Here is a 23653-nt window from a genome sequence, read left to right on the forward strand (position 1 = left end):
AAAATCGTCACTGTCGTCTCTCAAAGAGTTAAACGAACAATATTAAAATACCATCTTCTGTCACATTTAAAGGCAGTTGGATATGTTTTCTCCTCTATATTTATATATACAGAGTTCTGATCTAGAAAAACCAATACAATAAACCATTTTATGTTTAAAAACAGGCAGTCTTTGGTGACGCAAAGGCAGAGATTTTCTTTGTTACCTTCTGCCTATTTCACTCTGTCTCATAAAGTGAATATTATTGGCACTGTCAGAAAGTTCGAGATACTGCTCCACAGATAAAACAAAATATCCATCGTAGCCTTGTACCCTCCCAGTGCTTAAAAGCTGCTGTTTCTCTCCATCTGTCCATGCCCTAATACCTTCTTCCCCTTCCTGCAGCCGTCTCTGCTCCTTAGTCCAGGCTTGAGCCACAGCCCTCTGCCTGGCTATCTCTAAGACATGGTTCTTTTCTTCTTCCACCGTGGTTCCGTACCGAACGTTAAAGCACAACGCACCGTGCTGGAGCTGGATGTCAGCAAAGCGTCTAGTCCTCCCGTTGATCACGGAAGTCATCTGTGACACTGTGACGTTGACGCCGTTCTCCAAGATGCGTCGTCCTCCGGTGTTGCCGATGAGGGCCAAGTCTTCTTCCAGAGACCCCAGCTTGATGAAGTAATGCGTGTCTCGGCCATCGATGGTGAAATGCAGGTTCTCCAGATAGTGAGCGTTGTTGAGGATGGCAGCGATGCGCCGGCTGTCCTCGTTAGCCACGCCTATAATGTCGGCTGTCACTATGCCATCCTTTATAGCAAATTTGATGCCTTTTCCAAATACTGAAGGAATAGCTGCAAACCGTGGTTGCTTCACTCCCTCGTAGCACTTGCCATCACTGTACCTGGGTGTCATAGGAAGTTGATCCAAGGATATAAAGTTTCGGAGTTGCTTCTGTAGCTCACACTGAATACCAAGGATAGTCTGGAAAAGAAAATACCACCAGTTTGCAGGCGAGGCATCTTGTTGTTTGTTATAGTGCCCAACAGACCCTACCAAACTCTTAATTACTTAGCACTGTTCTTCCATTTGTTTGGAAAAAAAACATGCACATCTACAGAGCCTGGGTATACGTAGAGGCTGTGTAATCACCGGAGGTACTGGCTTTATGGCTCTTGGACACTTCATTCCCAGAAAACAAATGGAAAACATGTTTATCACAAATGCTATTTATGTGTTTATTCCTCCTTTATTTTTTCTTCCTCTCCCCTCAAATTGTTACTCTAATGGCTGGTCCTTCGACGCTTAGGCATGGGGAAACCTGACCTCAAAGCTGTGCTCTTCCACACTATTCTGTGCTTCGTTTCTGTGCATCTAATTGTGCCTCCTGTAAAAGAGCAGTAATGGTTTTTATAGCCCATTCTTTAAGGAAAGCAGGCTGTGAAGGTCTCAAGACACTAAAACAGGAACCAGGCAAGTACATCACTGTAGATCTTGCTCCCTATCATTGACTAAAAAAAATACCTCATTCCAATCATCTGTTTGTCTTCTAACACTATCACTACACCTTTTCTGTACCTTTGCAATAGCTTCCTGTCAGTGACAATTTTACATGGACATGCTCCTACATCTGGAACACACTCTGACCTCCAGCCCTCTGCACTTTGTGCAGTGAGTTCTGCATGGGAACAGAAACGTGTTGAATGCTATCAATGTGACCTCTCAACACGTTATACTTCCTCTCCCTGACTGCATTAGAGGAAAGGCATCCTCTCCTTCTCATCTTTGCAAAATCGTGTTTCTTTGTTAACAGATGCTCATGTGGTCACATGCAGAACGTGAACACCCGCTCAGAGTATCGCAGCTGTTCCTGCTGCAGTTACACTGATTGCTGGACCCTGATAGCTGCCGCACGGCTCGTCTGTACTCAAAATAAGCCCTGGAGCAAGGTTGAGTTTTACAGACCCCCCCTTACAAATCCATAGCAACATCTCTGTTTTCCTGCAATAATTATGCAGAGGTAGAGGCTTGTAAAGCTGTTTACACCCTCAGTGATTTTGCATCTCTTTGCTAGCAAAGATGGAATCTGCTGGTTTGATTTTTTAATTCCACAATTTTTTTGGGTAGCTTTTTCAATTTTCACACAGACACTTCTACCCTTTTGCCCACCCTCCCCCCCAAATTTGGATGGTTTCTTTATGAATAGGTGCAATGTTCCTTCGCTCTTGCTAAAAGCTTCTCCTGAAAGATCTCCTCCACTGATGCCAGTCACAATCATAACTGACAACATTACACAGTTAGACTACACGCCTATTATGTTGAAAGATACAGTCCCACTCTTTCCTTGGTCCCCAATATTTTCTAATAAAATTCCTTAATTTAGTATTTGAAGCAGATGAACAATTTTTGCAAACCTTTCCAGGATCCCACTCTTGGGTTTTTGTTTGAAGCTGTAGAAGTTCATATGTTGTCTCTAAAGCTTCTATCTCCGGTTTTGGGAATCCAGGTAGTACATTGTGCAACTGGAAACCAAACAGCTCTAACCAACTTCCAATGTCTACAAAACAAGAAAAGGATGCTGGTGAGAAGGCACATAAATCTAGAGAAAGCGAGGGTAGTCTGCAGAAATCCCAGCTATGCAGAAATAATGATTTCACATCAATTTATGTTTGCAGTACTGGTTACAACATTTATTGTAGCAAACAAATGATTTGATTTCAAAGCATAGCTATACTCAAATCAATAGTGTCCCTTCTATTTATTTATAATGGAAAAAATTCAAATTAAGCTGCCTCCGTTCTTCCCTTAATTTCAGCACTTAGAAAAGCAGCGAAACAGCTATTAATTATATTCTTGGTTACCATAAAGGCTATAGAAAATAGATCAAGCTCAGTAAGATGCTATCTATCAAAGAAATGACTTTAACATGTGTAAGACTAGAGCCAAATAGTAACTTTGGATGTATGCAAAGTCTTTCTGGAGTCTAAAATCCACAGCAGAATTTGGTAAAAGGTTGTGTTTTCATGATAAACGTGTTACTTTTACCTGTTGTATACTTGGCAACATCTTGGATTCTGCCAACTGGGTAATTATTTTCAAATGAGTAGAGATTAAATGGTTGTGGGACAGCATTCAGGTGTTTCCAGATATGATGATTTGGTGTCGTCCACCGACCAGCAATGACATCATAGTCCCGCTGACCCAGATGAACTAATTTAGTAAGAGAATCATAGAGCCCTCCATGAAAACCAATGATAACCTGGAAATCTGGATTAGTGTCGTGGTAGATTTCTCCATATGGGGTGTACAAAATTTCTTTTATGACTTGGCCCCGACTGCTAAATACTGCTAGTGGTGTTCCAGTGTTATCACAAGCAACGTAATATTCTTCTCCACTGCTTAATTCCATTGCAATGAGATGACCTTGAAGATCGTAATACAGGGATGTTATTTCTGAGCTGGTATGATTGTACAAGTGAGTCACTCTTATTGGGTTGGAGAGATCGGCATAGAAGAACTGTAAGTGTTCTCCTAGGCTTGATTTGCTTGCAACTCGTCTTCCAAGACCATCATAACAGTACTGCACAGTCCAGCCAGACACTTTGTTGTATGCTTTGTTCAGCAGACCGTTAGAGTTGTACTCAAAGATCTCATTGCCTCTTTGCCTGAGAAAACCATCTTCATCCATTTTATATTGAATTTCTCCAAGTCTGGTAATGCGATCTCTCAGATCGTATCTCAGAGGAGTGAGGCGCGCACTGTTTCCATGGCTCAGCAAGTTGATGTTGCCATTAAGGTCATAGCTGTAGCGCCACTGGGTTTTATCATTCACAGACACAGTTTGAAGCTGACCATCAGCATCATATTCATAGAAATACCTTGTGATGTTGGCATCTACGCCCACGCGTATGTCACAGATCACCATGCGCCCCATATTATCATACTGGATGGTCATCCAGTAGGCGATAGACTTGAGAATTTCATATTGTACTTCAATGACCTGGCCATTGGCACTAAAAATTTTGGTATGTTTCATCACAGTGGTGGTTATAACTTGGTTTAAATCGTAATTAATCACGCTGAATTTCCCGAACTGTTCAGTCCTGCCAGAAACATCGACATAACGGTACAGATCTATGGGGAGAGGGGTCTCGTTTATCATGGCCTGCATGCTGGTGACGCGGAAGTTGTTATAGCTGTAGTCAAACCTGGCGTTTACCAGCCCTTCTTCACTAAACCTGAAGATCTGGCGACCAATAAGCGGACCTGTCCAAAACAAACAGGCAAGAGAGGAAAAGCAAGAAGAATAATGAATTATGTCCGCAGTACACTCACCCTACAGATCTAGCACAGACCAGCGATGAACTCAAATATACCCTTAAGCCTTACTGCTGCTTCACTGTCTCAGAAAACACCATTAACTAAGAATATGTTAGATTATTCTCTCACAAGCCTTTATTAATGCTTGCTTTACGAATTATTTATATTTTATTAGCATTTGCTTAAATAAATGCTATTTTATTCATAATTATGATTTCTATTTCCTTACAAGATAATTCTCAACTAAATTTATTTTACATGGTGATTTCCTTCCTCATACAAACAGCCCTTTTGAATTTATGTGATATTACGGTATAAACAGGGAAACTTGAAAATACAAATAATAAACCAACTTGATTTAGTATTTAGCAAATACCCACACAGTGGAATAAAAACAATCAAACATTATAAGAGCTATTCCATACCAAGCAATAAAAAGAAAACAGTATTTCAAATGGGACAGCTATATATGCCTATGGACACAGACACAGAGATATACACACATATTTTTCTATCGAAACATAAAATATAAGAACTTGTGGACATAAAAATAATGGAATTTCATGCCAGGTAAGTGCAGGATCAAGGCTGAAAACTTTAGCACAAGTTTTTTACACAAACCTGTTTGCCTGTATCTGATGGTACAGATGAACCCATCATGCATTAAATGTATTGTTTTAATAACCCCCGAAGATTCCTCGTAGGTGAACGTGACCTGTGTAGTATCATAAAGAATCTCAGACAGTCGGGACTGTTTGGTGTACTTGTAAAGGACTCTGCGCCCCGTCCCGGGATACAGCGTTTGCAGAAGGCGCCCGTCTCTGGTGACGTCCTGTATGAAAGCTGCGCTGCTGTCCGGGGGGGTGTAGATGTTGCGGTAGTACCCGACCGACAGCATGGTTTGCAAGGCATGACGCACCATGCTCGGCATGGTGACCGACAGCAGGTAGTTGGACTGGTCGTACTCAAAGATGTAGCGGCGCTGGCTGTGCAACAGCAGCATCACGGACTGCAATCAAACAGCAATGGCAGGGTAAGTGGCTGATCAAGCAAATAAATACTCATCTAGTGAGTGCCTGAAGGTTAAGGAAATGCTGAAACAACCATCCCCGCTTGTAGCTTTGCTCTTACTGTCTGTACAATTCCAAGTGAAGCTTTCAGATCCAGGAGACCTGGCTAGCAAGGTGGTACAAAACAGGAGGAGATGAATAATAAGTCTAGAGGTAAGGATCTCTAAACTGGAAGGCAGATGTGGCTCTCAGTAGCATTTCAGCCTCATGCTGACTTGCTATGTTGCTTTGAAATATTTAGGTCATCCTCCCAAGAAGCAAAACCAGAGGGAACCTCTTCCTCACACACAGGCAGAGCATCTGTACCAGCAGATGTTTCTAGGGAAGGTGGAAAGGGGAAACTTTCAATGGTGTGTACAAGGTTTATAGCTTTTCCTGGCACTCTGAGTATCTCCAGCACAGACCTACTACTTTTTCTGTAATTCTATTAAATGCACATTGCCCCAGAGATCACAATATCTCCATGCTTGCAGATGGATGAAAACAGTCTGCAGGTTCTTTGGTGTAACTAATTTTGTTTTTTTAATGCTCACAAAGAATATAATTTCTACTTGATACCTGCCCTGTATTGGTTAATTGTGGTCGGTCAGTGAAATCTGGTTCGTTTCTTTGGGAAGCATGCCAGACAAGTTTCTGGGCAAATTTCACATTTGGGTTCTATGAACCTTTTCACCTGTCCTGTGCAAAGTCAGTATCTCAGAGTACAACCCCACTGGCAGACAGTCGCTGTAGAAACAATCATAATGAAAACACTGAGTGAAAATATACAGGAGAAATTTGTTGCCTTCCCCAGCTCCACTGCATGGCCTGGCTGGAGCAGAGCACCACACGTCCTTGCACGCAGCCTGAGCTGAGATGGAGCATCACCACTGCACGGTTCTGAGCTTGCAGCCCAAGCCTACCAGGCACAGAAGCAAATTTGTCAGCTTTTGCACAACTGAGATATCGTGCAAAACAAAGTCTTATGAAGAACAGTGTGACTGCTCTTTCACAGAGCACTGGGGAATGAAATCAGAAAAAAAAAGGCTTCCCCCCCTGCCACAAGCTCAAAGATCTTCTCTGGGAAGAAAACACTGAGAGCTCACCCCCGCAACGTGTTAAGTAACACTGGCCCCGAGCCACTTCGCTCCGACAAATAACCCACGTGCTTATTCGAAGGACCAAAGATAGGCTAAGCCTTGGCCATCCTCTCCACACCCCCTGCCCCCTGCCCTCCCAAGATGTATTTCTTCCTGCCCTTGGTGACAGACATCTGTCACCTGTAGGCAGGCCAGAGAGCACCAACATATGCCGCTCGCGGGTGATCCTCTGCCAACGGGTGACAGCAGACCTTTACGCCGAGCTGCTCCCGATCGCTTTATTGCTGCTCTGCCAAGCATTTCTAACACGCACACTGTTTATTTTGTTTTCACCTTCAGTCAAGAGTCCCCAATCTGCAGTAAACCACTGGCTGAACTCTCCCAGCTCCCAGGTCTGTTTTTAAGCTGTCTGCCATTGACAGAGTGTGAATAACAAGATCAGAAACATCTCTAATATAACTTTAGTGCCCCTGTGTGCCATTTTTACAGCACTTTGTGGCTTTTCCACTTTTGTCCAGGATAGTAAAAGGATAGACAGTACAAGGGTTGGAGACTTAGTATTGTCTCTAGCCTATTAGAGAACACCATAAAGAGAAAAAAAAAATTAATTCCCAATTCATCCTAATAATATTACGATAGATTTTTCAACTCTTTGCACAAATTGGGTTCTAATTGTTTTAAAGGATTTCAGAGGGGAGCTCATAAAACATCCCAAAAGCTGTCATTTGATAAAAGTAACCAGAGCCTGGTCAACCATGTAATGATTGATGCCGCATGGTATATTGAGACAAACAGCCAGTGGCAATTACTTGGAGCTCTGCTGGGAATACACAGAAGTGCTGAGCATCACCACTAGATGTCATTTCTGTCCAACATACAGACACAGCCCTCAGCTGTTTTGTCTGGTGGTAAACGGCAGGGTTTTGGGAGCCAGCTTGGAGTATTCAGGAGATTTCGTAACACCATTAGCTAATTGAGGAAAGTGACCAAAAAAAACCCAAACCCAAACCAAGCCAAGAATTGAATCTCATAAGTAAAAATGATTTACAGTGCTACTATCCTAGTGCTTTTTAAAACCTAAAATATTTGGGCTAATTTTGGAAGGGGTAGGGATTTATGAAGATGTACAATTAACTCATCAAATGATTAAAAAATGAAGAATTAAAGAACCAAGAATTGGAAGCAAACTATATAATTGATTCTTGATAAAAGAAATCATTGGGTTATGAAGCTCCAGACAACCTTTAGCAATCGTTACATAGTTAACACAATGAGTTATTGTCGTTAATGGAGCCACAAAACGATATCTCAGTGTCTAATTCTGACAGGGAATTAATCTTTCTTTGGCACAAGGAACAAACAGTGATGAAAGTACATTAAATCTCTGGAAGATTATGTCCATAGTGCATATGACTTTCGCTAATTTTAATGACAAATTCCAACATAACACAAGCCTGCTGCTACCTAAAGCAGTAATCTGCTGCCATTTGCTCCTACAAGACCAGGATTTGGCCACTTGTGTGGAACTCTGGAATAACATTTTTAAGTTAAATGACTTTATTTATAAGCTCATGATAAACTAAGAACAGACAAAGTGGTCTGGAAAGATAAGAAGCATACATCTTTCCAAAAATACAGTCCATTAGGCCCAAAGAAAAAGTAAAAGATTCTTCCAACAGGCACACTGCCCAAATAGTTGAAAGCTGTACTGAACGCCTGTTCACTTGCAATTTGCAGAAGACCATTCAGACAAAAGGAGCCCTGACAAATTTATCTGAACCAAACTTCTGAAGCTTCTAGGGTTCGCCAATCTTGTTAACAGGCACAAGAACCATACTGCACACAGACAAGGAAGGAATCACATTTTTATATATTCTCCAGTCAAAATAGGTTTTTTTCTCTGGGTGAGGTTTATGGATCAGACTTAAAATAAATTCAAAATAAGTACAGCAAAGTTTATCTTAAAAAGTACACATTTGGGACTAAAATATAGAAGTAACTTCAAAGTGATTGGATTTCCTGCGTGTAATACCCCCTATCAGTTTTACCTCACCTGCCCCCTCCTAGCCTCTCTCTGTGGTTAACAGGTTCAGAGGAAATGTTCTGCAAACTCATGCTGTATTGGATAGTCCAAGAAGTTGCTATTTAAAAAACAAAATAAAATAATAATAAAAAAGGGCACTGAATGCAGTTTGACACTAAGATCTGAAAGCTTTAAAAATACAGATTGGCTTTTTGATTTTGAGAGATGAGATGATACCGAATAAGATGCTTCTACAAGTAAATGAGATGCTCTTCCTTAGTCTGTACATCACCTATTTCCCCATCTTATGACCACTGCCTATAAACATAAATGAAAATTATAATACTTGGTCAATTTAGCCATGAAGTCACTATAAAAGCAAAGCAGTAACTCATTTCACCCCCACCTCCCAAACAGCTCTCACAAATACTGGTGTAATCTTTCTCCTTACAGGATCAATCCCTTTTTTACAGTTCAGTACTGAGCAGGTATAAGCTGGGTCTCACTGCATCATATTTTTGTGGGGAGGAAACAGTTGCCTTTAAGTGACTGTTATATTTTTGATGACATTTCTATTTACCAATTAAACAAATTTGAGGTGTTAATAGCTCAACTTTAGTTCTTCAGAACTAAACTATGACAGGTTTGAACTGGTTACACGTAGGTCTAAGTATGTCCAAAGGCAGTTTTATCTTCCTATGGAGACTTAGATGCATTTTCTCTTTAAAAATGCTCTTGCAAGAGAAAGCACTGTAACAGTTCACAATATAATCGCTATATCAAAGCAAATATTTCTTCCCTTAGTAAAACAATCCACTTTTTACATGATTTACCTTTTCTAAATACGTGTAACTCCATATTTTACCATCTGCCCATGTTCTGGAAATTATGTTCCCACTTGGATCATATTCCATCTTCTCAGTCCAGGTTCCTCTTTGGATATAGGTGACCAATCCAGAATGTGAATAAGTGATATTGACCTCATTGTACTTGCTGATGGGTGACCATAAAATTGGGCGTCCTGTCTGGTCATACATAATCCGAAGAGTGAATTTTCGATGATCATCATAAATCTTTCCTGTTCTGGTTACATGATCAAAATCAATGGAAAGCAGGTTTCTGTTGTGGGCCTAAACACAAAGATACAGTAAGGTAAGAAAACAACCCATCTGAATTACACACAATACAAACGTCGTTGTGGCATCTCTAATCAAAGTGTGCAATGGCTTAATAATATGATGGAGAATTTAGGCCTTATTAAAGACAAGAAAATAGAAAAAAATTCAGATGACAAACAGGAGGACCAAGAAACGAGGCGCTGCTTCCACTATCACCTTTTTCCAAAGTTTTTCTTCTTTCTTCTCAACTTCCACCTCTCTGTGGATGGACTTTCTGATTCCAGCCAAGTCACGTAGTTAAGCCCACAAATGAGCAAAGACCTCACATCCTATACTGCCATCTTACACTGCTGCTCTGGGACAGCCCATGCCAGGCTGCATACTGGTGCCACAAAGGGAAGAGCTGAGACCCTTGCTCACCAGCAGCCTCATACTTCTGCCCATAGCCACTGTGCTCCCAGATCTAATAAAAGCCAGCAAGAGCAGTACCAGGTGCCAGCCACACGCCCTGTTGTAGGTCTCTGACCACATCTGGGACCTGCAACAGTTCTTAAGCTCGCTGTGTCCGACAGACTAACAGAGTGACTGTGCTATGACACGTTAGCATTTATGCTCCAATAGGAAATGCAGAGGGACAGTCCAATCTTAGTTTGACATCGAGTTCAAAGCTGAGCCAGATTCATGAAGACAAAATATATTTATCCAGTGCTTTCATCATCCATCTCCTTACATCATCATTCAGTCACCAGGCAAACACCATTCAACTCCATTTAAATCAGAGTTATAATTTAGGGAACCCTAAGACATTGTTCATTGACCTATCTTTTTCAGATCAATGCTCAATGCGCTCGTATGAATCTACTGCATTTTATCTAATCACTTGGAGCGATCTATTCCAATTAATAAACTCCTTACAGCAGAGATGCTGTCAGTGCAGGTGTTAGCACAGCACACAACACAGCGCTTGCTCCTCACTGAGACCTGGAGGCATCACCGTAAAGTAAATGGTTAAGAATACCTGTTTAATAATTCAAGCTGGGATCATATGGTGGTGGTGATTAGAAAGAACATTTTTTTTTCCTTCCCCTTTCTGTTTTTAGATACAAAATAATTTGAAAATCTAGAAGAAGCAGGTGTTCTTTCTTCAACTACCATTCCTGGGGTTTTATATACACACATGTCTAACTTTAATAGTGTTCATTTACAATAGCTGTAAAATACCTATATACCCCTGTAGACTGCTGTAACTATTACAATTTATGCTCTAATGATAGTTAAGGAGCCCAAGTAAAACGTGATGCTTTGCTCAACTACATTTGCTTGTGTGATGGATTAAGTTTGTTATAACATATTTCTTTGCAAACTTCTTGCAATTCCTGAAAACAAACCCTCTTGGTGGCAAACTAACTGAGAAGCGAGCAGGGGATGCACCCTGGCTCATATTCATTTACTATCTATGTGCACAGTTAGTGCTCTTACTGCTATTATTATTATTATTATTATTGTAGAACGCAGTTAGGAGAAAGGGAAGTCTTGAATTCCAATTACTTGCAATCAAAATTCCAGGAGGGTTCAACAAATAAGACTGAAAACCAGAGGCAGAATTAGCAGTGAAGTGGATAGAGGCACTATTTGAAAGCTCACAGAGCTAAATTAAGGTTTGGGTGGATGCTGTTATATGCCACACTTCAGGTCTCATTTGTTTACTTTCTTATCTTAGAATTAAGTTAAATTTAACAGCCTTCTCAAGGCAAGACAGGGTGATACACGGGTAGCAGGCCTCATTTCAACTGAAAAAGCCAATTTCGAATCCCAGGGGCAAGACAACTCGTCCAACGTACGCACAAGGGAGTAAGGAGCCCCTGGGAGAGGCTGGAGCTCATGTGCTCTTGACAAGCCAGGGAAACATGGCTTCTGAAAGCAATGTAAGGTCAGAATTTCAGCTGGTGAGAACAGGGAGAAAAATGCAGCTGACTTCAATAATAATGTTAGTCATGCATAAAAAATATATATTTATTAGATATTTTTAAACCGTCATTGATGCTGCTTCCATTAGTTTTATAGCTAGAACTTTTGCAGTGTAAATAATCACATAAATGTGCACTTCTCTTGACTTCCACTCTCAAAGCTAAACTGCCTACCATGTGTAAATCAGATGAGATAACCCTATTACTTCCTTGTCTGTATTTTGATTTGAATCAATGCAAACTAATACACACTGGCAGAGAACTTTCTCCTCTCATCAGAACCAACTGGAGGACTAGTAAATAAAGGGAGATCATTTGCTAAATGCAGTAATAAACATAGCTGATCTGCAGGACTTTTGTATTGAGGCCAGCGAGTTACTTCCTTTTTTGTTATTAACAAAAAACCAACCCCAAACCCCAAAATAAGGAAGACTGGCCAAGCATTCAATTTTCAATTTCATAGATATTCAGTTATAAAACTTGGACTGCATCCAATGGCAAGTTCCTCTAAGTTATGCAAAAGACAGGAGGGAAGAGAGCTGCATTTTAATCAGGGTATTACTATGCATCATGCTCATTGGTTTTAACAACAGCCTTTGCTTCATTTTTAGAAGTCAATTAAAATAGCAGTTCAATTGATAAAAAAGAAGTCTTGCTAGATTAAGATTGATGTTAAAATGCCTGATTGTACATAGATTTATTATTAATATAAAAAGCATACATGCCTACAGACTGTTTTATATACTTTCAGGAAGTGCCAGGGCAGGCAGACCTGCACTTAAAGGAAACTCGTGATTAATTTGTTTCCCGCATTGATTTAGATACCAAGATAAAGTTAGATGTCTGCTCTAGCATTTCAGTTAACTTACTCACTTCTGCTCTATTTCTAGAGCTGAGACTTTGCACCATGCAAAACCTGCACTTTTTAAACCAGTCTGTTTGCAGCATTATTCACAGCGCGCTACCCGCAGCTTCCTTCCAAAACTGGAAATAACACTAATAGAGTGACATCCTTTCAAGATGGGTGCTAATTGTGATTAAGAATTAAAAATGTTAGGACTAGGCAGAGAAGGAAAAGCTTTCCTCTTCTCAACTAGGTCATCCTTTACCTTATCCCCAGCTACCTGCCTTCTAATTTATACCTCTCAGCACTCAAAGCCGTTTGTTTCAATGGCGGTATCAGGCCTGATCTCTAAGTAACATCTTCAAACCTCATTTCTAGGCTTTTTTTTTTTTTTTTCTCAGAAAACTCTTCCATTGTACTATTTTTTTTTTCTTTAACTGAGGGCTCCTGCAAGCCTGTTCATTTCCATTGAGAACTGGTCCAATCCCCAGAGCTTTTCTTTACATATATTTTCAAAGTTCAGCACAGTTCTTTCTGCCCTACATTGCAAGCTTTTTAACACACTTCCTATTATGCCAGTCCTGGCATATTAAGTGTTTAAAAACTTTCTTTTTAAAATATAAAGAAGTTTCAAACTAGAAGTTTTCAGAAGGTCTCACCAGAACCTCATGCAGCATAAGGGCTTCTAATGATGCTACATTTTTTCCCCAGCAGTACTCAAGGATCTGTCAACAGTAAGCTCTAAATCCTTTAATTATTTGGCATACTGCTTCAAACACACTATATGATGGTATTTTTGCTCCTGCTCTCCTGCGTATTTCTTTTAATCACTAAGATAGCTGTCTCTGGGCAAATTGTGCTGCTCCTTTGTCTTCCTTGCCAGCTGTGCTGTTCCAGTTCCTTCCACCTCCACTGACTCCCCACTCCATCAACATCCCATGCAAACTTTCAGTGCAAAAGCTGAAATCCAGGATCCACATACTTCACCTATCCTCTCAAGTTTTTCTTATTGGCAGTAACAGCCTCAAAAGCCCATTTGTCCCTTTCTCTTGTGTCTACTCACACAGTGTCGATGATGTGCAGAATAATTCTGCTCCTTTCCACTATCAAATCCCCTTTTAATGTGCAATCCCATCAGGTTCTCTCCAGCCTTACCCTAAGAGCCCTGAAACAGATGGTCCTAGAGCTCAGTACAGTCAAGGGAAGGGAAAACATTGTAAAGAAGGTAGAGGACTTGTCCTTCTAGGTAGGCAGAGACAATCCATAACCCTGCTTGATCTTGGGTAGGTACTAAAAGACACAATTTACAGAAGTAATAATGAAATGGTCAACTGCTGTGATGATAGTGTTTTAATTTTGGAAGGGCACAGAATATAAGTCAGCAGGAAATCAAAATCATTCTTATACTTCACCTTCCATCCCCTCACTAGATGGAGGTGAAGGAGGAGTACATGAGTGGTTCTAGGCACCAAGAGACTGATCCAGAGGCAGGTCAATCAGTTGACCTCTGGATAACATCAGTGTTGTGGTATTTCAGTGAACATTTTTATGCCTCCAGCCAGAATCCACCTAATTGTGATCAATTTGTGAATTTCCTCCCTTTTTTTTTTTTGCAGGCACTATTAAGGGTCAAGCAAAAGCAAGTGAAAATGAGTTAAAAGAACCTACAGTCAATTTCAACAATAGAAAACACAAACTGCATAATAGCAAAACTGTGCAGGATGCAGCATTTATTAAATATAACTGTCATGAACAACTTGGCCCTGGCAATGTAAGCACAATAGATGACTGACTACATCCTTTCCATTTCAGATTTTACTACCTAAGGTTCTTAAAGAAAAAAATGCCACAGTGTTATTAAAGCACAAAATAATATGAGCCATGGAGGCCATAGCTTAGATCCTGACACCTTAACACCTTCTTCCCACCATAGTAAGTTCAGCTGCCACCCTAGACAGGGCTATGAGGACTCACACTACACTAGAGAGGAGGCAGCCAGGAGATGGGCAAGAAAGACTGAATGGAGTTTTCCCCACTTGAAGATCCTAATAAAGTAAATGCACCTGTCAAATCTGAAAGATGTCCTTTCAACCAGGTGCTTCATGTGCAGTAGCCAGTCTTGCTAGAGCATCCAAGCCTTGTGTATCTGACTGACCAAAGCAGTTGAGAACCAAACAGATGACGCACTTTAAAAAAAATATAGTATCTCATAACCAAAAGACAATCCAGAGATTTTAATAACTATTGCTATGTTTTCAGAGCTAACAGATGCACCTTCAGAGATGTACCTACCCAGAAGTTAATAATGTAATATTTTTAAGGCTGAAATTCCCAGCTGTACTAGCGGTACAGGCATTTTAAGTGGTATTCATGTGAAAAACAGCACTGATTTTGTAAAAAACCTGTTCTGCAAGGTAGCAGCCTCTTTGAGCCTTAGTGTTACCTAATTAAATGCTGAATGTTGACCATCTGTCATTGTAATCTGTGAGTTCTCCTCACAGATAAAAATAAACCATGGATGCAATGTTAAAGTAATTCTTTGTTAGAGCCATAGTGTAACCCAGCCAGAGAGAGTGAGGGGGTTTGAGAGTGTAGAGGGCAGAACATACAGCCTGTCTGGATACACAGGGAGGCTCTGCATCACTCTGGCTCACGGAAAATGTACTGTCCAGGACACCCAAGGTGTGCTCCCCAAGACCCTCTGCCCCAGACAGAGGCTGGCAACTGTTATTTCCCCCAGAAATGGAGAATCAATAGATCTGAGAAAGGCAGAACGCGGCTCCAACTCTGCTGCTGTGCCCGAGTAACTATACATTGTCCTTTGTTCACAGCTTCTTCCAAAACCATAATTAAGTTCTTAGTTGAAAAAGAAGAGGAAGAAAAAAGGTAATTATGTCTTGAGGTCAATTCTCACAACCAAAATCAAACAGAGATCAAACATCCCTGTGACTGTTGGAGGAGTTTGATTTTGAAATTCATAGCTGGGGCCCACCATTGATAGAAACTTTCCATCACTCTTCTTACAAAGTAGAACATTTCAACATCATTTTAGTTCAATGGCTTTGAAAGGGAACACTGCACTTTACACAAGAGGAAGCCTTACCCTTAGCCTCCTCTCAAACGTGGAGATATTGCCTTTGGTCTGCTCCCTCCTTTGCCTCCATTCAATGAGATTTGAGTTATGCTCTCCAGGAAGGGAGATATTGCACTTCCCTAAAGTGGGGCTGACAACCCCTGCTAGAATATGAGGCTCTGTGTTAAGCGTGATTTCCATTCCGCTGGCAAAGGTGACTCTCAGAGACCCATCTGGGCTGACCCGGTAGATATTCTGCGTGTTATCTGTCAAAAAACAACAATCAAAAACAGGGAACAGGGAAAAGTTCAGATCTACAGATTTACAAAGCAAATGTTAGGAACAACAGGGCTCTATTTGTCCCTGGGTTACAGACAACTGAACACGCACCAACCGCAGCGTGATTCTTGCAACCTGTAACCTCCAGGTCTTCCCATGTCTGAAAAGCTTTTTATTACATTTGGCCAGATGATTTCCATGGTGAAGGTTCCCTGCAGCAGGAATATAGAGTTTTTACTTTCCTCTTGAAAGTCTGTAAACCCAGAGGGTGGGTTTTGACCACCTGATGGTTTTAGCACATACAGATCTGTGTACTGCTTGAATGACTGCAATGAGTATCTGAGGTCAAGCATGAAAGCTGTTCTCAAAATGTCTAGGAGGATGGCCAGCCTCCCTTTCTGTCCCATTCCCTGTACCGCCATACACAACCTCCTCCTCTTCCCCATCAGCAGCAGGACTCTGGTGTAGGGTGACAGTCAGCCACAAGCCTGAAGCCTGGTGCAAGAGACCCACTGGGAAGTGGTTGTTGGGAGAAAAACAAATGGGTCAGCCACAGCCTTCTTCCCCTCCCCAAAACTGCCAGAAGCACACAGAGGGTGCAGAGCAGGTCTCCACTGAAAGGATGCCAAGGCATACAGCCACAGCAACTCAATCAGGAGCCTGAATGCTTGGTGGGAAGAGACAAAGCTAGTCTCACCCTTAAAATGCAATTACATTCACACCAGCTAGGGACTATGAAAAGCATCCCCTTTTTTAAAGTGGTCAACACAGGAGAGCTGCACCAGTTAGTTACTTAAGATGTGAATATGTAGAAAATTGCTGGGTATGTCAGAGAGTAATAGGTCTTACACCACAAGAGACTTTGTGATCATGTCTGACTGGGTCTTCACAGGGTGCTTTAAGATAGTTTCACAGAGATATGGGAATGTACAAATAATACAAAATCATAAACACGATAGGTACAATAATAGCTATTGGTGCCTGTTTCTGGCACTGCCCACTGTGTGCTAGCACTTTCCTGAGACAGAATTTGATAACACAAATGGAGGAGTTTTAGCTTTAAGCACATACAATCAGGCAGTCAGTAGATGATGCACAGAGCAGATGGGGTCACTTGGACAAAGCCTAACAGGCAATACAATAGTATAATATAATTATTTCCACTTATTCAGTGCTGTCTCTGCAATGCAATAATGAACAGGAATCAGTCAGTATCTTGTAAGATCTTCCTATTTTTTTCTTATAGATCAAAAACTGTGAGGAAGAAAAGTTCTGTGATTTGCTCATAGTTTACAAAGCCTTTGTGTGGCAGACTTGGAAGGAAATCAGAGAGCTCCTTCCCAGCACCTGCTCTTGGAAAGCCTGAACAATCCACTGACAACTCAAAAATCAACAAGGAGAAAAAAAACCCCAGATCAATTAAACTATGGTGATGAATCTAAAAAATCTGGAGGAGGACACTAGGCCACCTCCATTAGGCAGAGAGTAAATTCAAGAGAGAAAGATGATATTGCTGGGAAAATACCATGTTGTCTACAGGGATTGAGTCAAAACCTCATCCCCAAAGCAGCCACGAGTAGAGATGGGCTAGTGACCCTTCCCACATGCTCTCCTCCTTCCCACAGACACTATCACCAGGACATGGCACTACCAGAACGAATTCACAGCGTTGGCCAAACAAAGCCTTTCAGTGCTAAACTGTCAGTGAAGCATGTCTTCTTCTGGGCAGTACTTTTTAGAATAAAAAAGCCCAGTGTATTACAGGTCAGTCTAAGTCCACCGGACACTGAAGTAGAAAGCGAAGCTTAGAGACAGCAGAGATTTCAAGAACTAGAACCTATCCATGGGACTCTTGCAGGAGGAAAAGAATTCTCTCGTGGTTTGTTTCTAAATTGGTACTGTGGGAGAATTATAAGTACTATCTATTTGTACTGAAGTGAGGAAGAAACAAATGAACTAACTCTAATGTCTTTTTTTGGCAAACAGTTCAGAAAGGGGTTGGAACTCTGATCCTTGGGGCCCCTTCCAACCCAGACCATTCTATGATTCTATGAACGCAGTAATGTCTGGTTTTGGAATGTTAACAATAAGGGAAGAAGTAACAGAAATGCTGCAATTACCTTGTTTTAGAGTGTATACTGTAGAGGTAGCTGAGAAGTTTGTGGCTGTGATCACATTCTCTCTGTTCGAAGTATCAAGTTCCACTCGGGTCAGTTTTTCAACATCGCTGTGGAAACTGCTGACCTCCCCTGTGGGGAAGGTCGCGTTGGTGAGGTGGCCATCGGAGTCATACCTGCAAGACAGGATGTTACAGAGCCATCAGAAAACATCACTACCGTCCTGCAGATGCTCCTAAAGGAAGAAAAAAAACAAAGAAGGGAAGAAAGTAAGAAACCCTGTGCAGTAAGTGAAAAGGCAAGAATCAGTTCATTTGTTCACCTGAAATGCATTCGTTCCCTCACCTGAATTCCTGCTTGGAATCTTCTGGGTAAAGCACACTTGGGCACAGTGTAAGGTGCTACCTGCATCATCCCGCTTCTGCCAGAGGTTTCAGCTCTGTGCAGACGGTCGGGTTTAACCCGCTGGGATGTGCTGCAGAAGGGTGGCCGCTGGAGGTCACTCGGCAGTCAGGCAACCAACCCACCCCCAAAAAGGCGTTTTCTTACCCATAACTTTAAATAAGACCAATTCTTACCCGCTGCACCACTCAGAACCCGCCTTTTGTTGCCGATGTGTGAAGTGCATAATACGAGTGGTGAATTTAAAAAGGGGGCCTGAAGCGTAACAATAGCGATAAAATTGGATTGAAATCTGCAGCGATTAAGTTGCCTACATGGGTTTTACTCTTGTGTTACGTTTCCCACGGGCCTACTCAAATCAGCAGGAACTTCTCATCACAAGTTACAGCACCAGAATCTAGAGCACTGCATTTTACTTCACCTAAATTTTCATCAGTGCTAACGAAATTCTTTTCATTTAAGGTACTTTATGTGAATTGGGCCATGTTATGAAAAAGTCAATAATTAATTCAAAAGCTCTGGAGCAGTGTTTCTAACGGGTCTTTTCAGTTCCACAGATGTATCAGTTCCTTTTGATGACTGCCATGGAAAACAATGCACAACATGGCTTGGTGCTTGATACTGTTTCATACTAACGCCTTCCATCTTATGAACCCTACTGATGCTAACACATTTTTATTCACCTACGTCACCTCAATGATGCTGCAGATGTATTTGCCTGAGTAAAACCAACTCATGTTCATAAAATAGAAGCCTATTTGTGCAGGTAGGAAAGTATAATTAACTTTTTATGTTTTATTAACTGTCTCCCCTCGTTCACAAAAACATATCCTCAGCTGGTGCATCAACTGGTAAAGCTCCGTTGCCTTCAATGGAGCTCTTCCAATTCACATCAGCAGACGATCTGGCTATGCCCTTCACTTTAATCTGTTGGCATCATTTCCTTAGGATCTTTATTTCCCCCTAATTAGTCAGACAAAATCTGTGTCACAAGGAGCGGTTGGTGGAAAAAAAAACCCAGGAATTTTTTCCTTTCCCCAATATAAAAAAGAAAAATAGAGCAGCTGTTCTTTTCAAACGACACACTGGAAAATGAACCACCTTCTGGTTTTTGACAAATAAATGAATCATATGTTAAATGCAAGATAATCTGTCTCTTTCTCACCTCCTACTGCCCTCACATCATACGACTTAATTTACGCTCCACCCTCAAGCTGGTTCTGTGCAAACTGACTGGGTGCCACACCCAGCGATTGAAAGCAACTCAGATCACTACTTGTCATCATTAGAAAAATCCATGGACATTGGGCAGTCATATATTTCATTTACTGCTTCATCAAACAGATATGACAGCATGCTAGGTGATGTGGATTTTCTGCCATACCATTGAAAAATCCCCAAATCACGCAATTTTGAGACATAAACATTGTTGATTGAAATGTACTTGTGTGCAAAGCTCGGTATCCATCTCTGCTAAGGATCCAGTTTTGCTCCTGCTAGTGCTGATGATCAGGTACAAAACTCCCTGTACAGCTGCAAAGGGGTTAAACCGTTACAGGATGGCTGGCCAGGGACAGTACTGCATTCTGATGGGAGCAGAGCACGTGCCAATGGACTCTTACTCATGTAGATGATCCCACCGACTTCAAGGAGAACATGCAGATTACAGACTCAGTAACAATTCCATAGTGTGACCATTTAAAGGGTGTTTTAATTCCAGATTGCTCCAAGAAACCCAACCCTCTGAGAAGAGCTTCTGCCACCGTTCAGATGATGAATAGTAGCACACTGGGACTCAATTCCTGCAGAGCAATGTCCTATCCATACTAATAGGGGGAGAACCATGACATATTTCCTAATGTTAATTTGGGGCCCAGTTATGCTGCTGTTAATCATGTTGGTGACCATTTAATCATGCAAATAATTGCATTGATTTCAGTACTTACATGAGGAAGTGCTCACCAATATTTGAAAAGGCCACTTGGGGATATAGCTTCACAATCCTTTGCATTTCCATGTGTAGCACAGTTAAGAGTCATATCATTTCAAAGGGAAAGCGCTCTAATTAATTTTTTCAGAGAGCGTTGTTTCTTGCAGGTGTTTTCTTGTCCTTGATTTAATAGAGGCCCAATGCTCCCCCTCCCCTTTTACAGCTTTAATGATACAATATTAAAAAAATCTAGATGACTGAAAATTGTACATTAGCTATAATTTTATGCAAGAGCTCTTTCAGTACTTCCATTCCATCAGGTTAGAGTAGATGGATGACAAGTACTTTTGTAGGTGGTTTTCTACCTCTTAATAATTTCCCTCTGTGAGTGAATCTGACATATAGGTAGATATTCCGAACAGTTCATTATCTTTGCTCATATTCCCAAGTATTGTGTTGTTAAACAAACTCATCCCCTTTCTGCTTGACAGTGCCATGGGTTGAACTTTTGGATGCAAATGCATATCTAGTTTAAACAGAGGAGATGACTTCAAGCAATATGAAAGCCGCTCATATGGTAATTCTCTTAGCTCCAATACCATGTTCATACAGGACTTGGAAACAATTCACATATAAGTAACCCCTTCAAAAAAAATCTAATTTCCAAACTGAAATCGGGTGTCAGTTCAGAACGTGACCTGTCTGGAATGTAATGTCTGGTTAGAGGATGACTAAGGACCATCATGCCCCATGGCCTGTTTATGGCAGAAGGTGAGCAGCACCTCCTGAAAGCATGTCTACTCAGCACAGTCAACTGCCCCTCTGACTGCAGCAGACTGGGTGACGTTCTCTCTATCAGCCATTCAGGAATTTGAAAACTATTGGACCAAACATAAGTATTAATGACACAGCTTCACTGTTTAGTTCTGCTGTTGTTTTTGGAATGCTAACAACAGTAATTCTGTTCATTTCTCCTGACTGATCTTAGACTGGCAGAAGTGCACAGTGGACAACTCAAAGTGTCAGTGAGGACAGTGTTACCTAGCCTGTGGTTAAAGCTGTGCAAGGATGAAAAACTGTTTAATTTAACTAAATTTCTTTGTGTTAATCACATACATCATATCAATCCTTCCAAGGCAAAGGCATCTCTCAGTGAAAAAGTCTGGAGGCACTTGCAAACGGGTGGAGTCCTTCTGAAAGATCTTACTATGCTTGAGTCATACTTTAACAAACAACTTGCCAGAAGACAAAAGGCAGAAGCAAGAGCTGTGTGAAATTGTTTATACTCAATGTGAACGGGACAGAGTAAGAACACCGAGATCAAGGAGCACATGACTGAAAATAATCTGCTCTAACATGCTCTAATGATCAAGGCCCTGCAACAAGGCACGGTGTTCAGCAGTTAAAGAATAGGCATGATTAGGAGCTACTGCAAAAGCTTTCTGAAAGTGTCATTAGTCCATGGTGTGGATTGATGCCATCCTCAAGGAGGGATTTAAATGGCTCGTTCTCAGTGTTGGAATTATTACAGAGAAGCATATATTTGAAGCCAGTTCTGCTTCTAATAAGTAATACTCAGATCAGAGTTGAAACAGCATTGGGACAACAGTGAGCTTTGTCTTGTTGCAAAATAATTGAAATTTTTATCATGACATGCCTGGTAAGGAGAATTGAACCAGGAATGTCCTGTATGGTTTTGTTTTCCTGCACTTTGTCAAAAATGGCCCTAACAGCTTATACTTACGCCCACCCTACCAATTTAGTCTTTGGCAGAGTAAAGGACAGGATGGAAAAACATCCCCTTGAATAAAAAGATCCCCCACACTAGGCAGCAATTTCCTCCGCTTTTATCCTATTTGCATTTTAAGAAAATATAATTCTCAAAACCAGTAATGATGGTGACTCAACTGCCTCTCCAGGTGACTTCTGCAGTAACCTAATACTCCTCAATGTGTTTTCAGTTCACATCTCACCTGAATGGCTTTTCATTTTAGTTTTGGACCAAGAACTCCCATGCTGCACAGAAAGCAGGCATTATTATCCTCCTTGGAGACTGAACTAATAACTGCAATGTTAACATGATTTCTATCCATCACTTGTCACATCATCAAACAGCGATTATGACAATTAATTATAAGTAATGAGAAATTCTGATACATCACACCTCTTTATAAATCAAAAATGAACTTTCTCTTGGGTTGCTCTCTCTTTGGGACCAGACTGGGATGTTCTGACTGCATCTTTAACCATCTTGTCTTGCTCTTTAGAAGTGCTGTCAAAGGTCTGCTGAACATCTTGTTTATGATGCCATTCCTGCTCCCCTTATATACAGCCTTTTGCTATTACATATTCTTCTGTTATTAGATATCCTTTTCCCCTTCAGACAAGTCCACTCTTGTCTTTGAATATTCTTTCAACTGAGTTTCTCAATTTCCTTTGCAACATTCCTTCTCTGGTGAGTATGCCAATTTTCCCCTTTTTGCCTTCCTCTTGAATTTTGTAAATTCCTGATTCATATCACAACTTGCCTCTACTTCTTAAGTTACAGAAAAAATCCACAATCAAATTTTCATTTAGAGAATCAGATTCGCAATAATAAAGTGCAAATGAATTATAATTTCGGGCAGTTTCTGCTGGGCACTGTCTACAGGGCTTTTACGTATGACAGGCTTTGGCACTTCAGAAATGGCAGTATTTCATGGTAAAAGCTTGTGCAACCCCGCTACTAGCCCTTTCCCATGCAGTGTTAGTAGCAGAGTGTCTTTTTTATATCACTACAAGTGACTAAAATATTTTCAATGTTAATTTAAAATACAGTCCCTCCCATCAGGCATTCAGTACCACGGACTTACTCATACACCGTTGTCCATCCATTTTCATCGCTTTTGGTTGCTAAAAGCCCTGTGTTTCCAGGATATGTCATCAGAGCCAGGTTGTAGCCTTGGGCATAAACTCTTTTCAGAACCCCATTGCTGCTTATTGTCAGCCAGTACACCTGGCCCCCCGGCACCACGACCCACAGCGGCAGCCCGCTCGTGTCTCTGCGGATGTGAACCGAGTTCCCGTTGCTGCTGGTGATGGTGCCTATATCCCCCTCCCCGCTGTAGGTGAAATTGTAGATGTAGTCCCTCGTTATGAGGTTCAGCGTGTGGAGGTGGGTGCCGTTGATGGTGAACTGATACAGTTCTTGGTCCGCTGGCGACGCAATCTCGTACATATTCGTGTCGCTGAGGTGAGCCTTGTTCCGGCTCACTGCACGGATGCGAACGTTGCCAAGGTCTGCTACGTACAGTGTGTCATCAGGAGAGACTGCTAGAGAAGAAGGTGCTTTCAGCTTCGCATCTTTGGCATATCCACCATCACCTGGAGGAGAAATGGTAATTTTAGTAATCTGTAATGTCCATTTTAAGCTGATCCCCACAGCCTGACACACTGCTTCTCCTCAGTGTTATTTA

At 41.3% G+C, this 23653-nt stretch overlaps 1 protein-coding gene across 2 annotated transcripts in view; it reads right to left on the reverse strand.

Moving 5' to 3' along the window:
* Window positions 1-201: 201 nt before the first annotated feature.
* The window catches only part of TENM1 (teneurin transmembrane protein 1), a gene marked incomplete at both ends in the record, with an annotated part of 246298 nt that continues 222846 nt past the window's right edge, over window positions 202-23653 (reverse strand). For both annotated transcript variants that reach the window (XM_084269240.1, XM_084269239.1), the window contains 8 exons: window positions 202-960; window positions 2391-2533; window positions 3022-4242; window positions 4918-5305; window positions 9302-9598; window positions 15501-15736; window positions 17870-18042; window positions 23051-23561. In XM_084269240.1, coding sequence (XP_084125366.1) covers window positions 202-960; window positions 2391-2533; window positions 3022-4242; window positions 4918-5305; window positions 9302-9598; window positions 15501-15736; window positions 17870-18042; window positions 23051-23561 — 3728 coding nt within the window. The remainder of the gene's footprint in view (window positions 961-2390; window positions 2534-3021; window positions 4243-4917; window positions 5306-9301; window positions 9599-15500; window positions 15737-17869; window positions 18043-23050; window positions 23562-23653) is intronic.

Source organism: Gallinula chloropus (assembly GCF_964237585.1).
Source record: "Gallinula chloropus genome assembly, chromosome: 11".
Classification (NCBI taxonomy): Eukaryota; Metazoa; Chordata; class Aves; order Gruiformes; family Rallidae; genus Gallinula; species Gallinula chloropus.